The sequence below is a fragment of the Pleurodeles waltl genome, chromosome 7, assembly GCF_031143425.1.
Source record: "Pleurodeles waltl isolate 20211129_DDA chromosome 7, aPleWal1.hap1.20221129, whole genome shotgun sequence".
Taxonomy (NCBI): domain Eukaryota; kingdom Metazoa; phylum Chordata; class Amphibia; order Caudata; family Salamandridae; genus Pleurodeles; species Pleurodeles waltl.
This window is the reverse complement of record NC_090446.1, coordinates 1,135,318,368-1,135,340,413: the sequence shown is the minus strand read 5'-3', so window position 1 is coordinate 1,135,340,413 and position 22,046 is coordinate 1,135,318,368. Positions and strand designations below refer to the sequence as shown.

At 46.9% G+C, this 22,046-nt stretch overlaps 1 protein-coding gene across 1 annotated transcript in view; it reads right to left on the bottom strand.

Moving 5' to 3' along the window:
• Positions 1-208: 208 nt before the first annotated feature.
• LOC138246022 (uncharacterized) overlaps positions 209-22,046 on the bottom strand; it is a 672,335-nt gene continuing 650,497 nt past the window's right edge. Inside the window, exons 15-16 of the mRNA XM_069200173.1 lie at positions 900-994; positions 209-545 (exon numbers count right to left, since the gene is read on the bottom strand). Coding sequence (XP_069056274.1) covers positions 511-545; positions 900-994 — 130 coding nt within the window. The 3' untranslated portion in view covers positions 209-510. The remainder of the gene's footprint in view (positions 546-899; positions 995-22,046) is intronic.

The following is a 22,046-nucleotide window of genomic DNA, read 5'->3' as shown; positions in this document are numbered from 1 at the left end:
TTTTAAGACCCAAAGATCGCAAGAAGGGATGCGAAGCCACTGGCAGCAGTGTTTTCACTGCAGACCTAAAGATGATAGGGGTGCTGGGTTTCGTTTTTCTTTGTTGTTTCCCTTTAAACCCATCACTTCTGCTCCACAACGTAGCATTTGGGATCGTGATTATCTTCAATAGCTGAATGCCTAGTTTTATTTAAAAAATATGTAAATATGTTATCCCAGCTGCTTTATTTATTAAACATTTGCACATTTAATACTTTATCATCTGCACTGCAGACAAATTAACAACATTCCTCAATTGGGGTGCATGCCAGAGAGTCCTATTGAGGAATTTGTATTACTAGTCCCACAGCCAACCGAAAGCCGGCACTGCCTCTTCAATTCAGGATTCTTCCTTCGCCATGCCCGGTTCTGTGAGGATTTCCTGATGCACGTGCAGCATCTGTGTCTATCGGTTGCTTCATAGCAAACAACCCCTGGGCATCCAAGTTGCAATGGCTGAAGAACCACTCCTCAGACGAACCACTCTGTGTGTTTAAATCCAGTAGCTGAAGAAGCAAAACATGTAGATATGATTACCACATCTTATCATTATATTTTTATGGTGATTCAAAAACGGAAAATAATAATTTCCTATGATTTCTGAACTGACAAACTACATGGTTACCCAATTTTCTGTTCTGGTCTCCGATTTTATATCAATAAGCTACAAAGAGCCCTGGTCTATGACAGTTCCAAATGACAAAATCTTTAAGTATAATTAACAATAATTGCAAGATACCGGGCAGATCCAGTGCGACTGTTCTTAGCAATACACAGGGAAGTTCAAAACAATACATCAGCTGCATCTGTAGCCCAAGTGCTGCTTCACAAAAGTTTCCACCACTAAACCAAGAACTCACCAATTCTCTTTATAATTTCCTCACATTCATCTGAAGCGTTTGTTTGGAAGACCAAGCAGTTGAACGTGGTATCTGGTGGAAACGCTTTCGATTCTCTATCAAATTAAGAAAAAAAGCCGGTATCAGTATTTTTAAAAATAATTCCAAATTCTGTGGTGGCATAAGGGGGCAATGACAGCAGAACATTTTTCCACAATTTAAGTTACCTGTAACAGCTGTAATCTGCCTTAGAAAAAGACTGCAGCGTCTATTCATCTCATTGAAAAAAAAAAGCTAAACTTCACATTCACCTCATTGAAAAAAAAAAAAAACTAAACTTCAGCCAACAAGGTGAAAGTGCTCTGAACTGAAATACGCTCCCCCACGAAACCCCTAATAGGTCAGCATAGGTGAGATTTCAAGACATGAACGTGTGTAACTAAGAGACACGCCTCTAAATGGGGAGGGTCGCGTGAACATATAAAAGATGCCAACCCTGGAGAACGACAGTCACAGGCCAAAGATGCCAACCCTGGAGAACGACAGTCACAGGCCAGTAACTTGTTTCTTCTCCAGCTCTGGACCTTTTAACACATTCACATGCTTATTTGAAATAGATTATGAAGGTCCGTCTCACTGATAAATCCCTTGCTTCTTCTGTATCCAAGCAGCAGTGCTTTGTGAACCTGTGGCAGTTCTTCTGGATGGCCAACCTGCCGTTAAAAACGAATCCTTCTACTTCCATTCTAAAATGCAGAGCGGCGCCACCAGAGAGTAATCGCCTTTGGCTTGAGAAAAATTCATGGCTGCAGCTTTCCATCTGGCAACCGCCTAACTGGCCAGCGGACAACTCTTGTTTGGTCAGATGAAGTAAACAAACAACTGATCTCTACTCTTGAAGAACAAGTTATTACCTTCAATAACATTCTTACTGGTGGTTACTCTAACTGCATATTCCTCCTCTTTAGTATAGCCCAGGCAACAGACTTGATCTTGAAGATTGTTACAGCATTGCACCCGCATTCCAGTAGGTGGCATTGCGCAGCTCTGCATTAACCTCACTCCTACCCAAAAGCCACAGTCAGAGCATATAAGCACCACTTCTATGTGCCGACTTTGGTTTCTTTCTCGGTACTGTCCACGTACTCAAGAGCAGAGCTCAACAATCAATTAGACTTGCCAATGTGCAGAGTTTTAGATTGGGATCTTTTTTATGTTAAAAAAAAACAGCATTCCACAGATTGGTGAGAAAGGAGGGCAGTGAAGACTCTGCTGTTAGATACAGTATCCATCAAAATAGCATTACCAAAGGTAAGTAACTTGTTCTTGTGATGGATACATCTACCCCCACTCTTTGAATAGATACCAATGCAGTACCTCTCAAGGTGGTGAGCCTGGTGAATGGTACAGATCAAAATGTCCTGCAGGGCCGAATGGGTGAAATCCTATGGTTGAACCTGGCTTTTGAGGCAGTAGTACTTTGTGAACATGGGCACTGACGTCTAAGTTGCAGCCTCACAGATATCCAGTGTAGGAAGCTGGCCTGTGTTATCACCCTATACCAGGTCCAGATATCCCCTATTAGTGAACTGTAGGCAGTGTCTAGAAAGCCAGGGCTCTCTAGAGGTAGCTGTGGATGAGTAGCCAAGGCTTATCTAGGAGACATGCAAAGCTTATGCAATACCACTTTAGTCACACAGCACTATCACACATGAAAAAAACACCCAGTTTTAGAAAAATAAAGGTACTTTAATATGGTAACACAAATGCTAGAATACTAATAGGCAATCCCCCCCAACTGGAGGTAAAAGTAAACACACTAATTATATACACAATAGCAATCAGTAAGGAGCCTAAAAGTAACAATCACTGGCAAAGGTAATGGAAAATAGTGTAGGCCCTGGGGGAGGGCCAAACCATATACTAAGTAAGTGGAATGCAAGATACAGTCCCCCCACCCAAGGATTGGGAGTCGTTAGAGGGGAGCTGGAGGAACTAGGAACCCCAAGAGGTGACTACCAGAGTGACACCCAGCGACCAGGGGTGCAGAGGTAAGTACCCGGTTTTCCCCAAAACTAACAGGATGACTTAGAAAGAGGACACTGCAAGACCCAGACCAGACTGGAAGAAACCAAAGGTGGATTCTGACAGAAAAGGACCTGCAAAGGTAGTGGACCAAGTCCAGTTCATGATGAAGTGTCCGGTCATGGAAGGAGCCACTACCCACCCTTCTGTGGATCCAGGACCAGGTCGGCAGGGGAAGAAAACCAGCTGTGAAGCTCAGGAGATAAAGAGGAGTCCTTGAAGCAATGCAGACGGTGTCCCACATTGGCTGTCCAGTTGCAGTGGGTCTGAGGTACCGAAAAACACCCAACAAGCCTTGGCAAATGCAAACGAAGAAGAATTGCAAGGCTGAAGAGGACCAGCAAGGTCCAAGAGACTCGACCAAAGGAGTGGTGTCCGGAGTGACCCTCAGCAGTTGGGAGTGCCAACAGAAGCAGTTGCAGCCCCCACAGGCAACTCACTGGCAGCAGGCACAGTAAGTCGCAGTGAGGCCCAGACAGCACACCGAAGAGGAGTCCCACGTTGATAGAGCAGCAGAGAGGAGACTGTGCTTGGCAGGATGGAGTGCTGGGGGCTGGGGTTACACGGAGCCTGAAGAACCCTTAGAGCAGAAGCAAACAAGCCTTGGTAGCTGCATGAGTCACAGTGCACAGGGGTACTGTCCTGCAAGGGGAGGCAAGGGCTTACTGTCTCCCAAGTTGGAAAGCTAGCAGAGGGGACCAAGGGAAGCATTCCAGACCACCATCTGTGATGCAGGATCCACACAGTTCCTGTGGAGAGCAGATCCACAAAGCCAGTTGTTGATGCAGTTGGTGCCTGCAGATGCAGGGGAGGGACTCCCTCACTTCAAAGGTGATTCCTTCTTACTTCTTGGTGCAGGCTGGAGTTTTGTGAACCTTAGAGGATGCACAGCTGAGGAAATGTTGCAGTTGCCGGAAGGAGCCGGAGAAACAATGTTGCAAAGTGGAGTCATTGCTGGAGTTGCAGATTGTTGGTTCTTGAAGTGTCCAGTTGCGGTTCCAGTGGCCAGAAGATGAAGTAAATGATGCAGTGGAGTCCTGCTGGAGTCTTCCAAGTTGAATCTGACGACCCATCCAAAAGGGAGACCCTAAATAGCCCTGAGGGGGGGACTGTTCACATAGCAATGTGACCACCTATCAGGAGGGGGTTGGACCTGGCCACTCAGATGCTCCCAGGGGTCTCTGCACATTTTGGATTCAAGATGGCAAAATCAAGTGGCCACCTGGAGGAGCTCTAGGCACCACCCCTGGGGTGGTGATGGACAGGGGAGTGGTCACCCCCTTTCCTTTGTTCAGTTTCGCACCAGAGCAGGGACTGGGTTCCTGGACTGGGGCAAACTGGTTTATGCAAGGAGGTCACCAATGTGACCTTCAAAACAAACCGGTGGCTGGGGGAGGCTACCCCCCCATAGCCTTGTAATACCTATTTCCAGGGGAGAGGGTGTTACCTCCCTCTCCAACAGGAAATACTTTGTTCTGCCCTCCCCTGCCTGAGCTGGTCAAGCAGCAGGAGGGCAGAAACCTGTCTGAGGTGTGGCAGCAGCGCGGGGCCTCCCAGAAATACCCAAAAGACAGGAGGGAGCAATACTGGGGGTCCTCTAAGGAGCCCCTAGCGTGCATGGAATCCTACAGCCAATATTGGCAACAGTATTGGGGTATGATTTTGACATGTTTGGTACCAAACAGGCCCAGGTTCGGAGTTACCATTATGTAGCTAGACATAGGTAGTGACCTATGTCCAGTACATGGGTAAAATAATTTCCCTGCACTTTAAGTCCAGTGCAATGGAACTGGAGTTTGTAGGGGCACCTCTCATGCAGGGGTGCTCACACGCACAGGTACCTGCACCCTGCCCTCTGGCCTGTGACCTGGTGCAGTGACCTTTCGTGAAAGGGTGCACGCACCTTTTCACGCAGGTAGCAATGGGAGGCCTGCAGAAACATTTTGCATGGGCTCCTATGGGTGGCACAATACATGCTGCAGCCAATGGGGAACCCCTGGTTGCCCAATGCCTGGGGTACCTAAGTACCATATACGAGGGGCTTATATGGGGGGCACCAGTATGCCAATTGTGGGGTGTGCAAAGTCCTAAACAACCAAATTTAGAGGGAGAGCGCACAATCACTGGGGTCCTGGTTAGCAGGATCCCAGAGAAAACAGTCTAAGCATACTGATAGCAGGCAGAAAGTGAAGGTAACCATGCCAAAAAAGAGGGTACTTTCTGAAACCAGAATGGGCACTCTATGTGCCAACACATTTGGTAGCTGTAGGAAAGTACCATCTTGCCTGGGATGTTACCCCCATATTTCACTGTATATATTTTGTTTTAGTCTATGTGTCACTGGGAACCTGCCAGGCAGGGCCCCAGTGCTCATAAGTATGTGCCCTGTATGTGTTCCCTGTGTGATGCCTAACTGTCTCACTGAGGCTCTACTAACCAGAACCTCAGTGGTTATGCTCTCTTTGCTTTCCAAATTTGTCACTAACAGGCTAGTGACTAAATTTACCAATTCACATTGGCATACTGGTACACCCATATAATTCCCTAGTATATGGTACTGAGGTACCCAGGGTATTGGGGTTCCAGGAGATCCCTATGTGCTGCAGCATTTATTTTGCCACCCATAGGGAGCTCTGACAATTCTTACACAGGCCTGCCACTGCAGCCTGCCTGAAATAACGTCCACGTTATTTCACAGCCATTTACCACTGCACTTAAGTAACTTATAAGTCACCTATATGTCTAACCTTCACCTGGTGAAGGTTGGGTGCAAAGTTACTTAGGGTGTGGGCACCCTGGCACTAGCCAAGGTGCCCCCACATCGTTCAGGGCAAATTCCCCAGACTTTGTGAGTGCGGGGACACCATTACACGCGTGCACTGTACATAGGTCACTACCTATGTACAGCGTCACAATGGTAACTCCGAACATGGCCATGTAACATGTCTAAGATCATGGAATTGTCACCCCAATGCCATTCTGACATTGAGGGGACAATTCCATGATCCCCCGGGCCTCTAGCATAGTACCCGGGTACTGCCAAACTGCCTTTCCGGGGTCTCCACTGCAGCTGCTGCTGCTGCCAACCCCTCAGACAGGTTTCTGCCCTCCTGGGGTCTGGGCAGCCCTGGCCCAGGAAGGCAGAACAAAGGACTTCCTCTGAGAGAGTGTGTAACACCCTCTCCCTTTGGAAATAGGTGTGAAGACTGGGGAGCCTCTGGAAATGCTTTGATGGGCACAGATGGTGCCCATCTCTGCATAAGCCAGTCTACACCGGTTCAGGGATCCCCCAGCCCTGCTCTGGCGTGAAACTGGACAAAGGAAAGGGGAACTCCTCCAGTGTGTCCCAGACCTCTGCCATCTTGGAAACAGAGGTGTCTGTGGCACACTGGACTGCTCTGAGTGGCCAGTGCCAGCAAGTGACGTCAGAGGCTCCTTCTGATAGGCTCTTACCTCTCTTGGTAGCCAAACCTCCTTTTCTGGCTATTTAGGGTCTCTGCTTTGGGGATCTCACCAGATAACGAATGCAAGAGCTCATCAGAGTTCCTCTGCATCTCCCTCTTCACCTTCTGCCAAAGGATCAACCGCTGACTGCTCAGGACGTCTGCAAAACCGCAACAAAGTAGCAAGACGACTACTAGCAACCTTGTATCGCTTCATCCTGACGGCTTTCTCAACTGTTTCCAGGTGGTGCATGCTCTGGGGGTAGCCTGCCTCCTCTCTGCACCAGGAGCTCTGAAGAAATCTCCCGTGCGTCGACGGAATCTTCCCCCTGCAACCGCAGGCACCAAAAGACTGCATCACTGGTCATCTGGGTCCCCTCTCAGCACCACGAGCGTGGTCCCTGGAACTCAGCAACTCTGTCCAAGTGACTCCCACAGTCCAAGTTTGGTGGAGGTAAGTCCTTGCCTCCCCACGCTAGACTGCATTGCTGGGTCCAACGTGATTTGCAGCTGCTCTGGCTCCTGTGCACTCTTCCAGGATTTCCTTCGTGCACAGCCAAGCCTGGGTCCCCGACAATCTAACCTGCAGTGCAAACCTTCTGAGTTGTCCTCTGGTGTCGTGGGACTCCCTTTTGTGACTTCGGGTGGACTCCGGTTCACTTTTCTTCCAAATGCCTGTTCAGGTACTTCTGCGGGTGCTGCCTGCTTCTGTGAGGGCTCCCTGACCTGCTGGGCGCCCCCTCTGTCTCCTCCTCCAAGTGGCGACATCCTGGTCCCTCCTGGGCCACAGCAGCACCCAAAAACCTCTACTGCGACCCTTGCAGCTAGCAAGGCTTGTTTGCAGTCTTTCTGCATGGGAACATCTCTGCAAGCTTCATCACGACGTGGGACATCCATCCTCCAAAGGAGAAGTTCTTAGCTCTCTTCTTTCTTGCAGAACTCCAAGCTTCTTCCAACAGGTGGCAGCTTCCTTGCACCCTCAGCTGGCATTTCCTGGGCTCCTGCCCACTCTCGACACTGTCGCGACTATTGGACTTAGTCCCCTTGTCTTACAGGTACTCAGGTCCATAAATCCACTGTTGTTGCATTGCTGGTGTTTGTTCTTCCTGCAGAATCCCCCTATCACGACTTCTGTGCTCTCTAGGGGTAGAAGGTGCACTTTACACCTACCTTTCAGGGTCTTGGGGTGGGCTATTTTTCTAACCCTCACTGTTTTCTTACAGTCCCAGCGACCCTCTACAAGCTCACATAGGTTTGAGGTCCGTTCGTGGTTCGCATTCCACTTTTGGAGTATATGGTTTGTGTTGTCCCTATACCTAAGTGCTCCTATCGCAATCTACTGTAACTTTACACTGATTGCATTACTTTTCTTGCTATTACCTGCATAATTTTGGTTTGTGTACATATATCTTGTGTATATAACTTATCCTCATACTGAGGGTACTCACTGAGATACTTTTGGCATATTGTCATCAAAATAAAGTACCTTTATTTTTAGTACTTCTGTGTATTGTGTTTTCTTATGATATTGTGCATATGACACCAGTGGTATAGTGGGAGCTTTACATGTCTCCTAGTTCAGCCTAAGCTGCTTTGCCATAGCTACCTTCTATCAGCCTAAGCTGCTAGAAACACCTCTTCTACACTAATAAGGGATAACTGGACCTGGCACAAGGTGTAAGTACCTCTGGTACCCACTACAAGCCAGGCCAGCCTCCTACAGTAGCAGCCTTGGCTCTGGTCAAATGAGCCTTCAGACTTTCTGGAGGCTGCTTCAAAGCAAATGCATAGCCAATCTTAGTATGGAGGACTATCCATCTTCATAAAATCTTTTTCAGCAGCGCCTTGCCTTTCTTTCCCATTAGAACCATAAGGAGAGCTGACTGTCCACCTGAGGGTCTTTTGTGTGATCAATGTAAAAACTCAGCGCTCTTCTGAAGCCCAAACGATGGAGTCTCTCCTCCTCGTTCGAGGGGTGGGGTGGAGCTAGGAACATCAGTAGTGCAAAGGATTGTCTGACATTAAAGGGACACACAACCTTCAGCAGCAAGCTGCTCTAGTCCTCAGAACTAGTTTATCTGAAAGAAAGATGGTATAAGGCAGCTGGACTAAAAGAGCCTGCAGAGGTACTCTGACATCATTGAGACTTCACAGAAAGAAAGTGGAGAAAGAGAGGCAAGTCCCACTTGGCCTTTTGTAATTCTTTGACTTTAACTCAGCCGAAGACTTGGACCACAATGCTGAATTGTTGCAGGAACGAGTGCGCTCTACACTTCAAAAAGGAACAGGACTTACACAATTTTCTTTTAGTGCTGAGCAACATACAGCTTGCCTCTGTGTTCCCTTACAAACATGGAACTTCAAACATCACCTGATGTTCAGGGTTTGGAGTGTTCTTCAGCTAAAACAGATGGGTTAGGGGAAAAAAGGTCCTAAGAATGACTGGTCTGCTCAAGTGAAAGTCAATGGAAACCTTAGGTACAAACTGTGGATTTGTTTGCAGGTTCTGAAACCTGAAATGGGGCTTTTTGATGCTAAGATCTGTGCTTGAGTTTCACCAACCTTTCTGGCAGACATCAGCACCAGAAGTAAGGCCCCCTCCCAAGAGATGTATTAATTTCTGCTTTATGAACCAATTTAAATAGGCTTGTTGTGAATGAGTTCAAGTTCCCATTTTGATCGGTTGTTGTTGAACTGGAAGGAAAACTGTAAAGATATCTTTAAGGAATTCTATGTGAAAACAAAAACATAGGTTTGCCAGAACAGCGAAATACTGAAATAGAAGAACCCTTTATTTTACAAGAAGCAGTAAGCATAGCCACATTTGGTGCACTTGAGTTATAATTTATAATACTGTTGAAGCTGTGCATCGCACACCAACTGCAGAATTGTTTCTACTTGGCTTTGTAAGCCTTTGTTATTTGAGGCAGCCCTACCTTGGGATGACACTTGATGGCCAAGCCATGATCTTTGTCATAATGTCCCAGATTTGATAGCCATACATCACCAAAATCAAAACACGCATGCTCCCTTATTTTAAAGGTTCTACAATGCTACACCATACTCTCTTCTTTCTTGTGTTTAAAATGCAGCATCTTTTTTGTCTATTTTTGTAATTAATAGTTATCATCTGGAGGTCTTCCAAGCATATGACTTTCTGATCACATACTTTATTTACTCTCTTAATTTTCTGACAGACAGAGACACTGGTGGCTAATATGGCTCCTGGCTGTCTTTTGGAAAATGATTTCTTTGATATATTATCAGTCTTTTTAACAACCTTATGAATACCCCAAAACATATTGACTTATAAGTGACCAGCTACTGCAGTAATGACTACTGAATTAAAGACTGGTTTATCTGAGGCAAGCTTGAATGCAATCATCCCACCTCTCTCTTTTTTTTTTTTTAAAGAAAATGTTGACTAACCCTTCTATATGTCTCCTATCATCCTTGACTTGCTTTTTACACACAGCAGTAGATAAAGTACTGAATAGTGATGTGCTAAGGTTTATTTGTTTAACATCTGATTTGCAAATCTGAAAGTATTCACAGTTGAGAATAATAATGCTGATTGAGATTGATGATGATTTGGTTTTACAAGTGGGGGCTCTATGCAGGCACCCTTGTAACCTACCATTTAAAAAGTATCAATGTATATTCAATAGCGCCAAATATAACTCTCTTCCACTTTTATTTCATACGTTTTTGATACTTTTATACTTTATTAAAGACTTGGTGTGGAATTTTTCAGCAGAGTTCCTGGTCTAGATCTGATATGTCTTATGCCATCTGTGTTGTAATGTTTGCTTTGAAATCACTTGCGATTGTATGGTATGTTAACTGACTGTGTTAATTGATCTCTTCTATGGTCTCCATTATTTCTCTCATTAGAATATCATCACTTTCCTGGTGGAATATACACAATATATATATTAAATAATATTAGTTTTTGAAGAACAGAATTTAGAAACTACATGGTCACCATTCAATGAATATTTAGGTTTTTAAATCCATGACAGAAAAAATACTTTTTTCCATTTGCTAACAGTATGGCCAGGCCTCCTCTAGCATGGGTTGAAGACCCAGTTAGTTGGAATGCAGATGGGATAGTAATTTTTCAAGGTAAAATATTCTTTCATACACGCCTTGGAGGCATACACTATCAGCTTGATGTTTGTGAATCGTTGGATTATCAAGGAGTTGGAAAAGGTAAAGATCCTTTTTACTTCGTTGACCCTAACAGGTAATATTCAGCATTCCTGGCAATCAACTCCAGTCAGTCAGTTAAATCTTCATTTTCTAGATTAAACAATGGAATGGCATTTGATATATCTACCCGGATCTAATTTTGTATGACAGTGTCACTGTTAGGCACTTTGCTGCTTCATCAACTCTTTTGAAATAACAAAAGGATTTAAGGGACAATGAGCCATTAGCTTTTAAATGGCTTTGCTTTCTTTCTTCTTCACATTGTTTTAAAAGCTCTTGTAATATTATCATTACCACTAACTAGAAGCACATCTGTGACTCTCACTGTAAGGTTATCTGACTAATCCAGGATCATCTGCATTGCGCTAAAGAACTCAGTGCTGATCTATTTGACCGTAAGGGATTGCTTTTATCAGGGACTATATTTGCTCAGGATTAACACTTTTGGATTTAAGATAGGTAACTTTTAGGCTACTAAAGGTAATATATTTTGAGGTATGGAGGACTATCCATCTTCACATTTTCACAGTTTTAGTATGGTCCTAAAATGCTTCTGAATCTGGACACACAAACACCTTAGCAAAGGCAGTCTCCATTCTATAACATTAGCATTTCAGTTGTTATAAACACTATATAAATACTTATAACTTATGATATGGCATTACATACCAAGCATTGGCAAAGCCAAATAGGTTTGGCCTATGCAAAATCCATCAGCTTTGTCAATGTTTTGTTAGACATTTAATAAATAGCTCCAGCTGCAGTGCAGCATAATTGAAAATAAAAAAAAAGCGCTATAAACGCAGAAAGTACTGGCTGTGTCATACAGCTTGTTTACATTACTTTCAGCCATCTGCAACATAGCTAAAACATTAGCAAAGCCTATTGGCTTTAAAAATGCTTTTTTAAACTTTTTGCTTAAATTGCACAATTGCTCACCGAGCTACACTTACAACAAAAAACAGCTTATTATTGATCACATATGGAAAACCTATTGCATTTACCAATGTCATACCCATCTATCTCGCTCTCTCACACACTATCCCCACCTCACTAATATAGTTAGCTTCAGATCTTCACACACAGTTTCTTTCCCGTGCCTTTTCCAATTTCCTGTCCCTCAAACACATGCTCTCCTCCTCTTCTTAGGGTGTATTCTGCATACACAAAAGCTCCCTCATTGGGCATCTGTGGCCTGATCTCCCCTTCTTTTTCTCTTTCTCACACACTATTCTGCTCCTTTGCCCCAATGTCAATAACCACTACCTGCACAAACTACTTATCCCTTTACTTCTTCCTTTCTGTATATTCTCTGCAGCTCTTACCACTACCTATTCACCATGCCACATAATTCAATTACACAAATACACTACACAACACACAATTCCACACCACACAAATTAACAACTAACAATTATAATACAACACACATAATTCCACTACACACCACATACATCCACTACATTACAAAAGACATAGGTAAAACACATCATTGACAATGCCAATAGCTCTAACTCTTAAAAAGTGTGATACCTACTGCAATGCAAATTCTTGTTTGTTTTAGAAGGCAGTAACATCATGTGCCAGCTATAATAATCAAATTATCTATTTCACTGACTGCAAGCTGGTAGGGGGGTTTCCACTCTAAAATCCTGCATCAAGAACACGTTGGCCAGTTAAGATCTCGATATACAGTTGTCTGAATATACCATCACCAAGCTAATGACAAAATATAACCGCAAACACTTACTAAATTAACAACCATGACCAGAGCTGACCAGATGCAGTTAACAAAGCATCAAATACAAACAATTCATTGCATTTCTGACATTGGTACCACTGAGCAAGTTACTTATCTGTAGTAACGCTTTATCTGGTAAAGACTATCTAGCAACAAATTCCTTAACTTAGAATTATCTCCAGGCGTCAGACTTTATTTTGAAATTTTCAAGCAGTACCCCTGAGCGCAGGTAGGTGGCGACATTCAGCTCCGCGTCAGCCGCACCATAAATGACGTATGCGGTATCTTTATGGGCACCACCTCGGCATTCTGACGTCAGTTCATTTTCTTGACTTTCCACGCCAAGAGCACAGAGCCACAATAAATACTGACCACTGGTGTGAATATCTAGGACCCTGTTCAGGGGCAAACCCTGATCCTTTCATCAATTTGCAGAGCAGGGAGGATGGGAGGGTCGGCAAGGAAACTGCAGCTAGAGTCTCAGATAAGGCATTTCCGAAGGTAAGTACTCTGTTCATGTGATAGAGACTTCTAGCCACAGCTTCCTATTTTAAAATAGATACCTAACCAATGCTTCTCCGGAGGCGGGTCTGCAAGCCCAAAGTAGACCAGAAAAGTCCTGCAGGACAGAACAAGCAAAATGCCTGTCTTAATGGACCTGACTGTCCAGGCAGTAGTACTTAGTAAACGTGTGCAAGGAAGCCCATGTTGCAGCCTGACAGATATCCAGGGCTGGATCTCGGAAAGCTAATGCAGTGGTCTCAGCTTTAGCTCTGGAAGAAAGAGCATGCAAGTCCTCAAAGGGTTGCTTCTTGGCCAATATGTAGCTGAGCGTTATGCAGAGCCCTATCCATTGGGAGATGGTTAGTTTGTGCACAGCCTTCCCTTTCTTGTCCCGATGTATCCTATGAAGAGCTGATCATTACCTCTGAAGTCTTTTGTGCAGTCAAAGTAGAATGATAATGCTCTCTTTGGGTCCATGTGGTGGAGTCTCTCCTCTGGCTTAGGACGAGGCGAGGCAAAAAAGGTAGGCAGAGTGATGGTCTGGCCTACGTGATAAGGAGTGACTACCTCAGAGGGAAGGAAGCATGTGTCTTGAGGACCAGTTTGAAAGGGTAGAAGGTAATATATGGAAGATGCACCAAGAGCTGCTGCAACTCTCGGACCCTCATGGCTGATGTAACGCCCACTAGAAAAGCTATCTTGATGGTCAATAACCGAAAAGGGCAGTTGTACAACAACTCAAAAAGAGCACACATCAGGAAAGTGAAGACCAGATTCAAATCCCACTGGGTCATAATGAATAACCTGAGGAGAACATATGTTCCAAACTTCTGAAAAATATCTTGTCACAACACATGACTTAAATAAAGAAGGTTTGTCTAGCAACCACAAAAATGCAAAGATGGCTGAAAGATAGTGCTTAACTGTGTCCAGGGCAAAGCCCTGCTGGGCCAAAGAAAGAGCAAAGAATAATACTTGAGAACGAGTACAAGCGAGGAGATCAATGCTTCTGGATATACACCAGGCGACACATTTGTCCCAACGGCAGGCGTATACTGTCTGGGCGGAGTGATGCCTGGCTGCCAGAATAACATCACAGACTTCAGGAGGAAAGCCGAAAGCTGTCAGCTATCGCCTCTTAATCTCTACACTTTCAGGCAGAGGGTGTGCAGGTTTGGGAGCAGAACTCACCCCTATTACTGCGACAGAAGATCCTCCAAGGGAGGCAGCTTGACCAGAGGACCAGTGCTCACGCTCAACAAGTCAGGATACCAGACTCTCCATGCCCAATCTGAAGCCACAAGAATACCTTGGGCTCTGATGCTCCTGATCTTCTTGAGAACTTTGGGCAGGAGTGGTACTGGCGGAAAGGCACACTCGCAGGCCGGAGCTCCATTTGAGATAAAAAGCGTCTCCGAGTGAGAGACAACTTGGAAGCTCCATTGCACAGAATCGCTGACATTGCATGTTCTCTGTAGTGGAGAACAGATCTAACGAAGACTCTCCCCACACTTGAAAGAGACCTTACACCACCTATTGATGGAGATGCCATTTGTGATCCGTTAGGCACTGACGGTTGAGTTTGTCCACCCTGGCATTCAAAAAGCCTGCCAGGTGTTGAATTACTAAGGAGATGCCCTGGTGTTCCAGCCATGTCAAGATATGTAGAGGCTCCTGAAAAAGGGTCCATGACCCCATCCTGCCATGCTTACTGCAGTACCACATGGCGGTGGTGTTGTCCGTGAACACCTGAACTAGACTTCACTTGATGGAGGTTAGAAAAGCCTTCAATACCAAGCTAATTGCTCAAAGTTCCATCAAGTTTATATGGAGCCCAAACTCCCCTGATCCTCACCTCCCCCAGATGGCCACCCTAGCCCAGGAGTGACGCATCTGTCACTACAGTCAGTTCTGTCTTGGGAAAGGAGAGGAGTCTGCCGCTGACCCAGTCATGGTTTGTCAGCCACCACTGCAAATCTGTTGCAGTTCCCTCTGAGATCTGGACCCTGTTGAAGAGACTGCCCTGATGCTGCACCCACTGGAACTTCAACTCCCGTTGCAGAACTTGCATATGCCAGGGGGCATGCTTCACTAGCAGGATGCAGGAAGCTATGAGGCCCATCAGCCTTAAAGTGTGTCTCACCGAAACCCAGAATAGAGGCTGAAACATCAATATCATAGCATGAATTCCTGGACTTGCCGTTCAGAAGGACAAGCCCGAAACTGCACAGTGCCCTGAACAACTCGGATTAAAGTGAGCATTTGAGATGGAATCAGATGCACATCTCCGGCCCGGCGGTTCACACCGCCATGGCTGTATGGATGGAGATGTGGCGGGTTGGCTGCAGCCATCCCGCCACACTCATATTGTGGCGGTACACACCGCTAGCCTGTCGGTGGTGATACAGCCACATTAACCTTGCTGGTCAAAAGACCGCCAGGGTCAAAATGAGGGCCTTAATACCTTAGTGGCATATAAGAAGGTGGCCACTGCCTCTATTTACGGGTCTAACTGATGAGTCACAGCAAATAGGCTGTACAAATTGTCTGCGGAAGAACACTGTGGGATAAATCCAGACTGTTCCTGAAACACCAGGTCTGGTAGTAATGGTAGCCACCTGTTGGCAGGAATTTTAATCAGCATCTTATTATCAACATTTATGAGCGACAGTGGGTGATATGAGTTACATTTCTGTGGTAGTTTTTTGGGCTTAATGAACAAGTAACGGTAACAATTTATCTGGTAGAGACATATTCTAGTTGCAGATTCCTTACCTCAGAATTTCCCCCAGGCATCAGACTGGGTCCAGAGATTTTTTTCTTCTTCTTCCAGCAGTACCCTTGTGTGCTGTCAGGTGGTGTTGGTCGACTCCACGTTCGTCGTTGGCGTCGTGGTCACCGTGATGACGTCAGGGTCTGCCTGTGCAACGTCAGTTTATTTTCAAGACTTTCCGTGACAAAGCACGGAGCCATGAAGAGCACTGAAAATGGTGCGCCAGAACTTAGGCCCTAAAAAAGAGAATCCCTGTCCCTAGAAATGAGTTCGCAAGTGGGTTGTTAAGGAATCTGCAAATAGAATATGTCTCTACCAGATAAATTGTTACAGAAGGTAAGTAACTTGTTCATCTGATAGAGACTTCTAGTTGCAGATTCCTTACCTTAGAATAAATACCCAAGCAATACCATCCTCGTGGTGAGCTGCATACCAAGATCGTACTAAAAAGTCCTGCAGGACTGAATGACCAAAGTAGCTGTCTCTGTGGACCTGACTGTCCAGGCAGTAATGTCTGGTGAACATGTGCAGCGCTGCCCACATTGCTGCCTGGCAGATATCCAGGATAGGAACTCTGCATACTAACGATGTAGAAGCAGCAGTTGCTCTTGTGGAGTAAGCGCACAAGCCTTCAGAGGGTTGCTTCCTGACCAAAGCATAGCACAGTTTGATGCAAAGTAGTACCCATTGTGAGATGGTACGCTTCTGCACTGCCTTCCCTTTCTTCGCACCCACATACCCAACAAAGAATTGATTATTCACCCGGAAATCTTTAGTACGATTTTGGTAGGACACCAATGCTCTTTTTGAATCCAGACGGTGGAGTCTCTCCTCTTCATGAGAAAGATGTGGGGGTGCGTGAAAGGTAGGCAAAGTGATGGATTGACCTACATGAAAAGGCGTAACAACCTTGGGAAGGAAGGAGGCCCTCGTATGAAGCACCACTTTGTCAGGATGAACAGACAAAAATGGAGGTTTAGAAGAAAGAGCTTGAAACTCACTCACTTTGCGAGCAGAGGTGATGGCAACAAGAAATGCAGTTTTGAGAGTAAGGAGCCACAAGGGACAATTGTGGAACGGCTCAAAAGGGACACATCAATTAAGTGAGGAGCAGATTGAGGTCCCAATGGGGCATAATAAACGGAGTGGGAGAAAACAAATGGGCGAGTCCCTTAAGGAATCTACCAACAATAGGAGATTTCAAAAGGAAAGTTTGGTCTGGCAATCTAAGAAAGGCTGAGATAGGTGATAAGTAACCTTAAAGATTGTCCAATGCAGAGCCCTGCTGGGCTAAAGAAAGGATGAACAAAAGAACCTTGAGAGAGAGGAGCAGAAAGGGGATCAGCCGACTTGTTGGTACACCATACCACAAGTTTATGCCAACAACAGGCGTATACTGTTTTGGTGGAGGGACGCCTGGCTGCCACGATAATGTCACAGACTTCGTGCGGAAGGTCAAAAGCTGTCAACTGCCGCTGCTCAATCTCCACGCATGAAGGTGAAAATTGGACAGGTTCGGGTGGAGGACGGTCCCCTGTTGCTGCAACAAAAGATCCTCCTGAAGGGGCATTCTGACTGGAGGATCTGTGGCCATGCTCAGTAGCTCTAGAAACCATACTATCTGTGCACAGTCCTGGGCCACAAGGTTTGCTTGGGCCTGGTCATTCTTGATCTTCTTCAGAACTCTGGACAGAAGTGGTATAGGAAGGAAGGCGTAAAGGAGGCCTGAGTTCCACTCGACGAAAAGTGTTGCTAAGCGAGTCCCACCTTGGAAACTCCAATGCGCAAAACAGCTGACACTGCCCGTTCTCTGCGGAGGCGAACAGATCTAACCAAGGCCCTCCACACTGCTGAAAGAGATCTTTCGCCACATCCGGATGGAGACGCCATTCGTAATCAACTATGCATCGATGGCTGAGTTAATCTGCTCTGGCATTCAGAGAGCCAATCACATGTTGAACCACCAGGGTAATGCACTGATAAACCAGCCACGTCCAGAAGCGTAGAACCTCTTGACAAAGGGAATGGGCTCCACTCCGCCCTGTTTGCTTCAGTACCACATGGCGGTAGTGTTGTCTGTCAACACCTGCGCCACTTTCTTTCTGACAGGGGTAAGGAATGATTTCAATGCAAGCCTAATTGCCCAGATTCCGCCGGAGACCAGACACCTCTGATCGCTGCCTCTCCCATATGCCCGCCCAATCCCAGGAGTGACGCATTTGTCACTACTGTAAGATCCGGTTGAGGAAGGGAGATGGATCTGCCGTTGATCCAACCCTGATTTGAAAGCCAACACTGCAAGTCTTTTGCAGTCCCTTCCAAGATCTGGAACATATCAGAGAGATTCCCCTGATGATGCGCCCACTGGAACTTCAAGGCCCTCTGCAGAGCCCGCACATGCAATCTGGCATGTGTCACCGGCAGGATGCAGGAGGCCATGAGGCCCAGCAGTCTCAAGAATTATTCTCTCCAAAACGCAGGACAGAGGCTGAAACATCGGAATCATAGCCTGAATATCCTGGACACGCTTTTCAGGAGGATAGGCCAGAAAATGCACCATGTCCAGAACAGCTCTGATGAAAGGGAGCGTCTGAGAGGGAGTCGGGTGTGACTTTGGCATGTTTATAGTGAACCTCAGTGTGTGCCGAAGATTTGCTGTAGTTTGAAGGTGGGAGACAACTCTCTGGGGTGTGTCTGCCTTCAACAGCCAGTCATCGAGTTGGGGGAAGACTGAAACCCCAACTTGCGCAGATGGTCTACAACCACAGCAATCACTTTTGTGAACACCCGAGGGGTGCTGGTAAAGCCCAGGGAGAGCACTGTAAATTGAAAGTGCTCGTGACCCACCACAAAATGCAAGTAACATCTGTGGGCAGGCAAGACGGGTAGATGGACGTAAGTGTCCTGCAAGTCCAACGCTACCATCCAGTCTCCTGGGTCCAAGACAGACAGGACCTTAGCCAGAATGAGCATTTTGAACTTCTTCTTGAGGAAGAGATTGAGGGCCCAAAGGTCTAGGATAGGATGTAAGTGTAGGAAGTTGGCTCTGTATGTACTACTTCAAAGTAAGAAATAGCATGCACAGAGTCCAAGGGTTCCCCTTAGAGATAAGATAGTGGCAAAAAGAGATAATTCTAATGCTCTATTTTGTGGTAGTGTGGTCAAGCAGTAGGCTTATCAGAGGGTAGTGTTAAGCATTTGTTGTACATACACAGGCAATACATGGGGAACACACACTCAAAGACAATTCCAGGCCAATAGGTTTTTATATAGAAAAATATCTTTTCTTAGTTTATTTTAAGAACCACAGGTTCAAGATTTACAAACAATATTTTAAATGAAAGGTATTTCACTTAGGAACATTAGGAACTTTGAATTAGCAAAATAGCATATACAGTTTTCACACAAATGACATATAGCTATTTTAAAACTAGACACAGTGCAATTTTCAACAGTTCCTGAGGGAGGTAAGTGTTTGTTAGTTTTGCAGGTAAGTAAACCACCTACAGGGTTCAAAGTTGGGTCAAAGGTAGCCCACTGTTGTGTGTTCAGAGCAACCATAAAGTTACCACACCAGCAGCTCAGGGCCGGTCAGGTGCAGAGGTCAAAGTGGTGCCCAAAACGCATAGGCTTCAATGGAGAAGGGGGTGCCCCGGTTCCAGTCTGCCAGCAGGTAGGTACCCGCGTCTTCGGAGGGCAGACCAGGGGGGTTTTGTAGGGCACCGGGGGGGGACACAAGTCAGCACAAAAAGTACACCCTCAGCGGCACGGGGGCGGCCGGGTGCAGTGTGCGAACAGGCGTCGGGTTTGCAATGGAGTTCAATGGGAGACCAAGGGGTCTCTTCAGCGATGCAGGCAGGCAAGGGGGGGGGGCTCCTCGGGGTAGCCACCACCTGGGCAAGGGAGAGGGCCACCTGGGGGCCGCTCCTGCACTGGAGGTCGGATCCTTCAGGTCCTGGGGGTTGCGGGTGCAGTGTCCTTACCAGGCGTCGGGTCTTTGAAGCAGGCAGTCGTGGTCAGGGGGAGCCTCTGGATTCTCTCTGCAGGCGTCGCTGTGGGGGCTCAGGGGGGTCAACTCTGGCTACTCACGGGCTCGCAGTCGCCGGGGAGTCCTCCCTGTAGTGTTGGTTCTCCACAAGTCGAGCCGGGGGCGTCGGGTGCAGAGTGCAAAGTCTCACGCTTCCGGCGGGAAACGTGTTGTCTTTCAAAGTTGCTTCTTTGTTGCAAAGATGCTTCTTTCTTGGAGCAGAGCCGCTGTCCTTGGGAGTTCTTGGCCCTTTTAGATGCAGGGTAGTCCTCTGAGGCTTCAGAGGTCGCTGGACCCTGTGGAACGCGTCGCTGTAGAAGTTCTTTTGAAGTGGGGAGACAGGCCGGTAGAGCTGGGGCCAAAGCAGTTGGTGTCTCCGTCTTCTCTGCAGGTTTTTCAGCTCAGCAGTCCTTCTTCGTCTTCAGGTTGCAGGAATCTATCTTGCTGGGTTCTGGGAGCCCCTAAATACTCGATTTAGGAGTGTGTTTAGGTCTGGGGGGTTAGTAGCCAATGGCTATTAGCCCTGAGGGTGGCTACACCCTCTTTGTGCCTCCTCCCTGAGGAGAGGGGGGCACATCCCTAATCCTATTGGGGGAATCCTCCATCTGCAAGATGGAGGATTTCTAAAAGTCAGAGTCACCTCAGCTCAGGACACCTTAGGGGCTCTCCTGACTGGCCAGTGACTACTCCTTGTTTTTCTCATTATCTCCTCCGGCCTTGCCGCCAAAAGTAGGGCCGTGGCCGGAGGGGGGCGGGCAACTCCACTTGCTGGAGTGCCCTGGGGTGCTGTAACAAAGGGGGTGAGCCTTTGAGGCTCACCGCCAGGTGTTACAGTTCCTGCAGGGGGAGGTGAGGAGCACCTCCACCCAGTACAGGCTTTGTTACTAGCCACAGAGTGGCAAAGGCACTCTCTCCATGTGGCCAGCAACATGTCTGGTGTGTGGCAGGCTGGTAAAACTAGTCGGGTGTGTTTTCAGGGGGCATCTCTAAGAAGCCCTCTGGGGTTTATTTTACAATAAAATGTACACTGGCATCAGTGTGCATTTATTGTATGAGAAGTTTGATACCAAACTTCCCAGTTTTCAGTGTAGCCATTATGGTGCTGTGGAGTTAGTGTTTGACAGACTACCAGACCATATACTCTTATGGCTACCCTGCACTTACAATGTCTAAGGTTTTGCTTAGACACTGTAGGGGATCGTGCTCATGCACTTATGCCCTAACCTATGGTATAGTGCACCCTGCCTTAGGGCTGTAAGGCCTGCTAGAGGGGTGACTTATCTATGCCATAGGTAGTGTGAGGTTAGCATGGCACCCTGAGGGGAGTGACATGTCGACTTAGTCATTTTCTCCCCACCAGCACACACAAGCTGGCAAACAGTGTGTCTGTGCTGAGTGAGGGGTCTCCAGGGTGGCATAAGACATGCTGCAGCCCTTAGAGACCTTCCCTGGCATCAGGGCCCGGGGTGCCAGTTACAAGGGACTTACCTGGATGCCAGGGTGAGCCAATTGTGGAAACAAAGGTACAGGTTAGGGAAAGAACACTGGTGCTGGGGCCTGGTTAGCAGGCCTCAGCACACTTTCAAATCATAACTTGGCATCAGCAAAGGCAAAAAGTCAGGGGGTAACCATGCCAAGGAGGCATTTCCTTACAGTAAGCCCTTGTCCTTTTTGGGCATCAGAAAGTCGCGGGACTAACAACCACAACCTACTTCTGGAGCAGGTTCCCTCTCTATGGCTCCCTTAGCCAAGATAGGGACGACTTCCTCGTGGAGAAGTGCCAGATGATCCTTCGGTATGTGGCCGTAAGATGAAGGCATGGCAGGAGGGGCAGTCTCGAAGGGGAGGGAGTAGCCTCTTCGGACGATCTTTAAAACTCACCTGTCCGCTGTGATGGATTTCAAGAAGGGCAGGTGATGGCGCATCCTACCTCCAACTGGTCTGAGATGGAGGAACGGACTAGGAAGGCTTGGAGGCTCAGCAGGGTTGGGGATTGGCTGGGCTGACCTCTGGGTCCCTGTCCCACATGCTCATGGGATTCCGCGTCCACAGCTACACAGGGACTGAGTAGTATGGGTGGCAGGATGGCTGGGAAAGGGACAGGACAGGGAACCCCTTCTGTGGCCACAAAAAGTGCAAAAGGCAGCCTGTTGTGGGCAAGGGGCAGACGAAAGGCCAAAAGACCGAGACGAAGCCCAGGAGTCCTTGAACCTCTCAAGCGCCAAGTCCACCTTGTCTCCGAAGAGAAGGATGCCATCAAAGGGCATGTCCATAAGGAATTGTTGGACATCCCCGAAAAACCAGATGTCCCCAGCCAGGCGTGGCGCCTCAAGACCACTGTCGACACAACAGATCTACCCAGAGAGTTGGTTGTGTCCAGCCC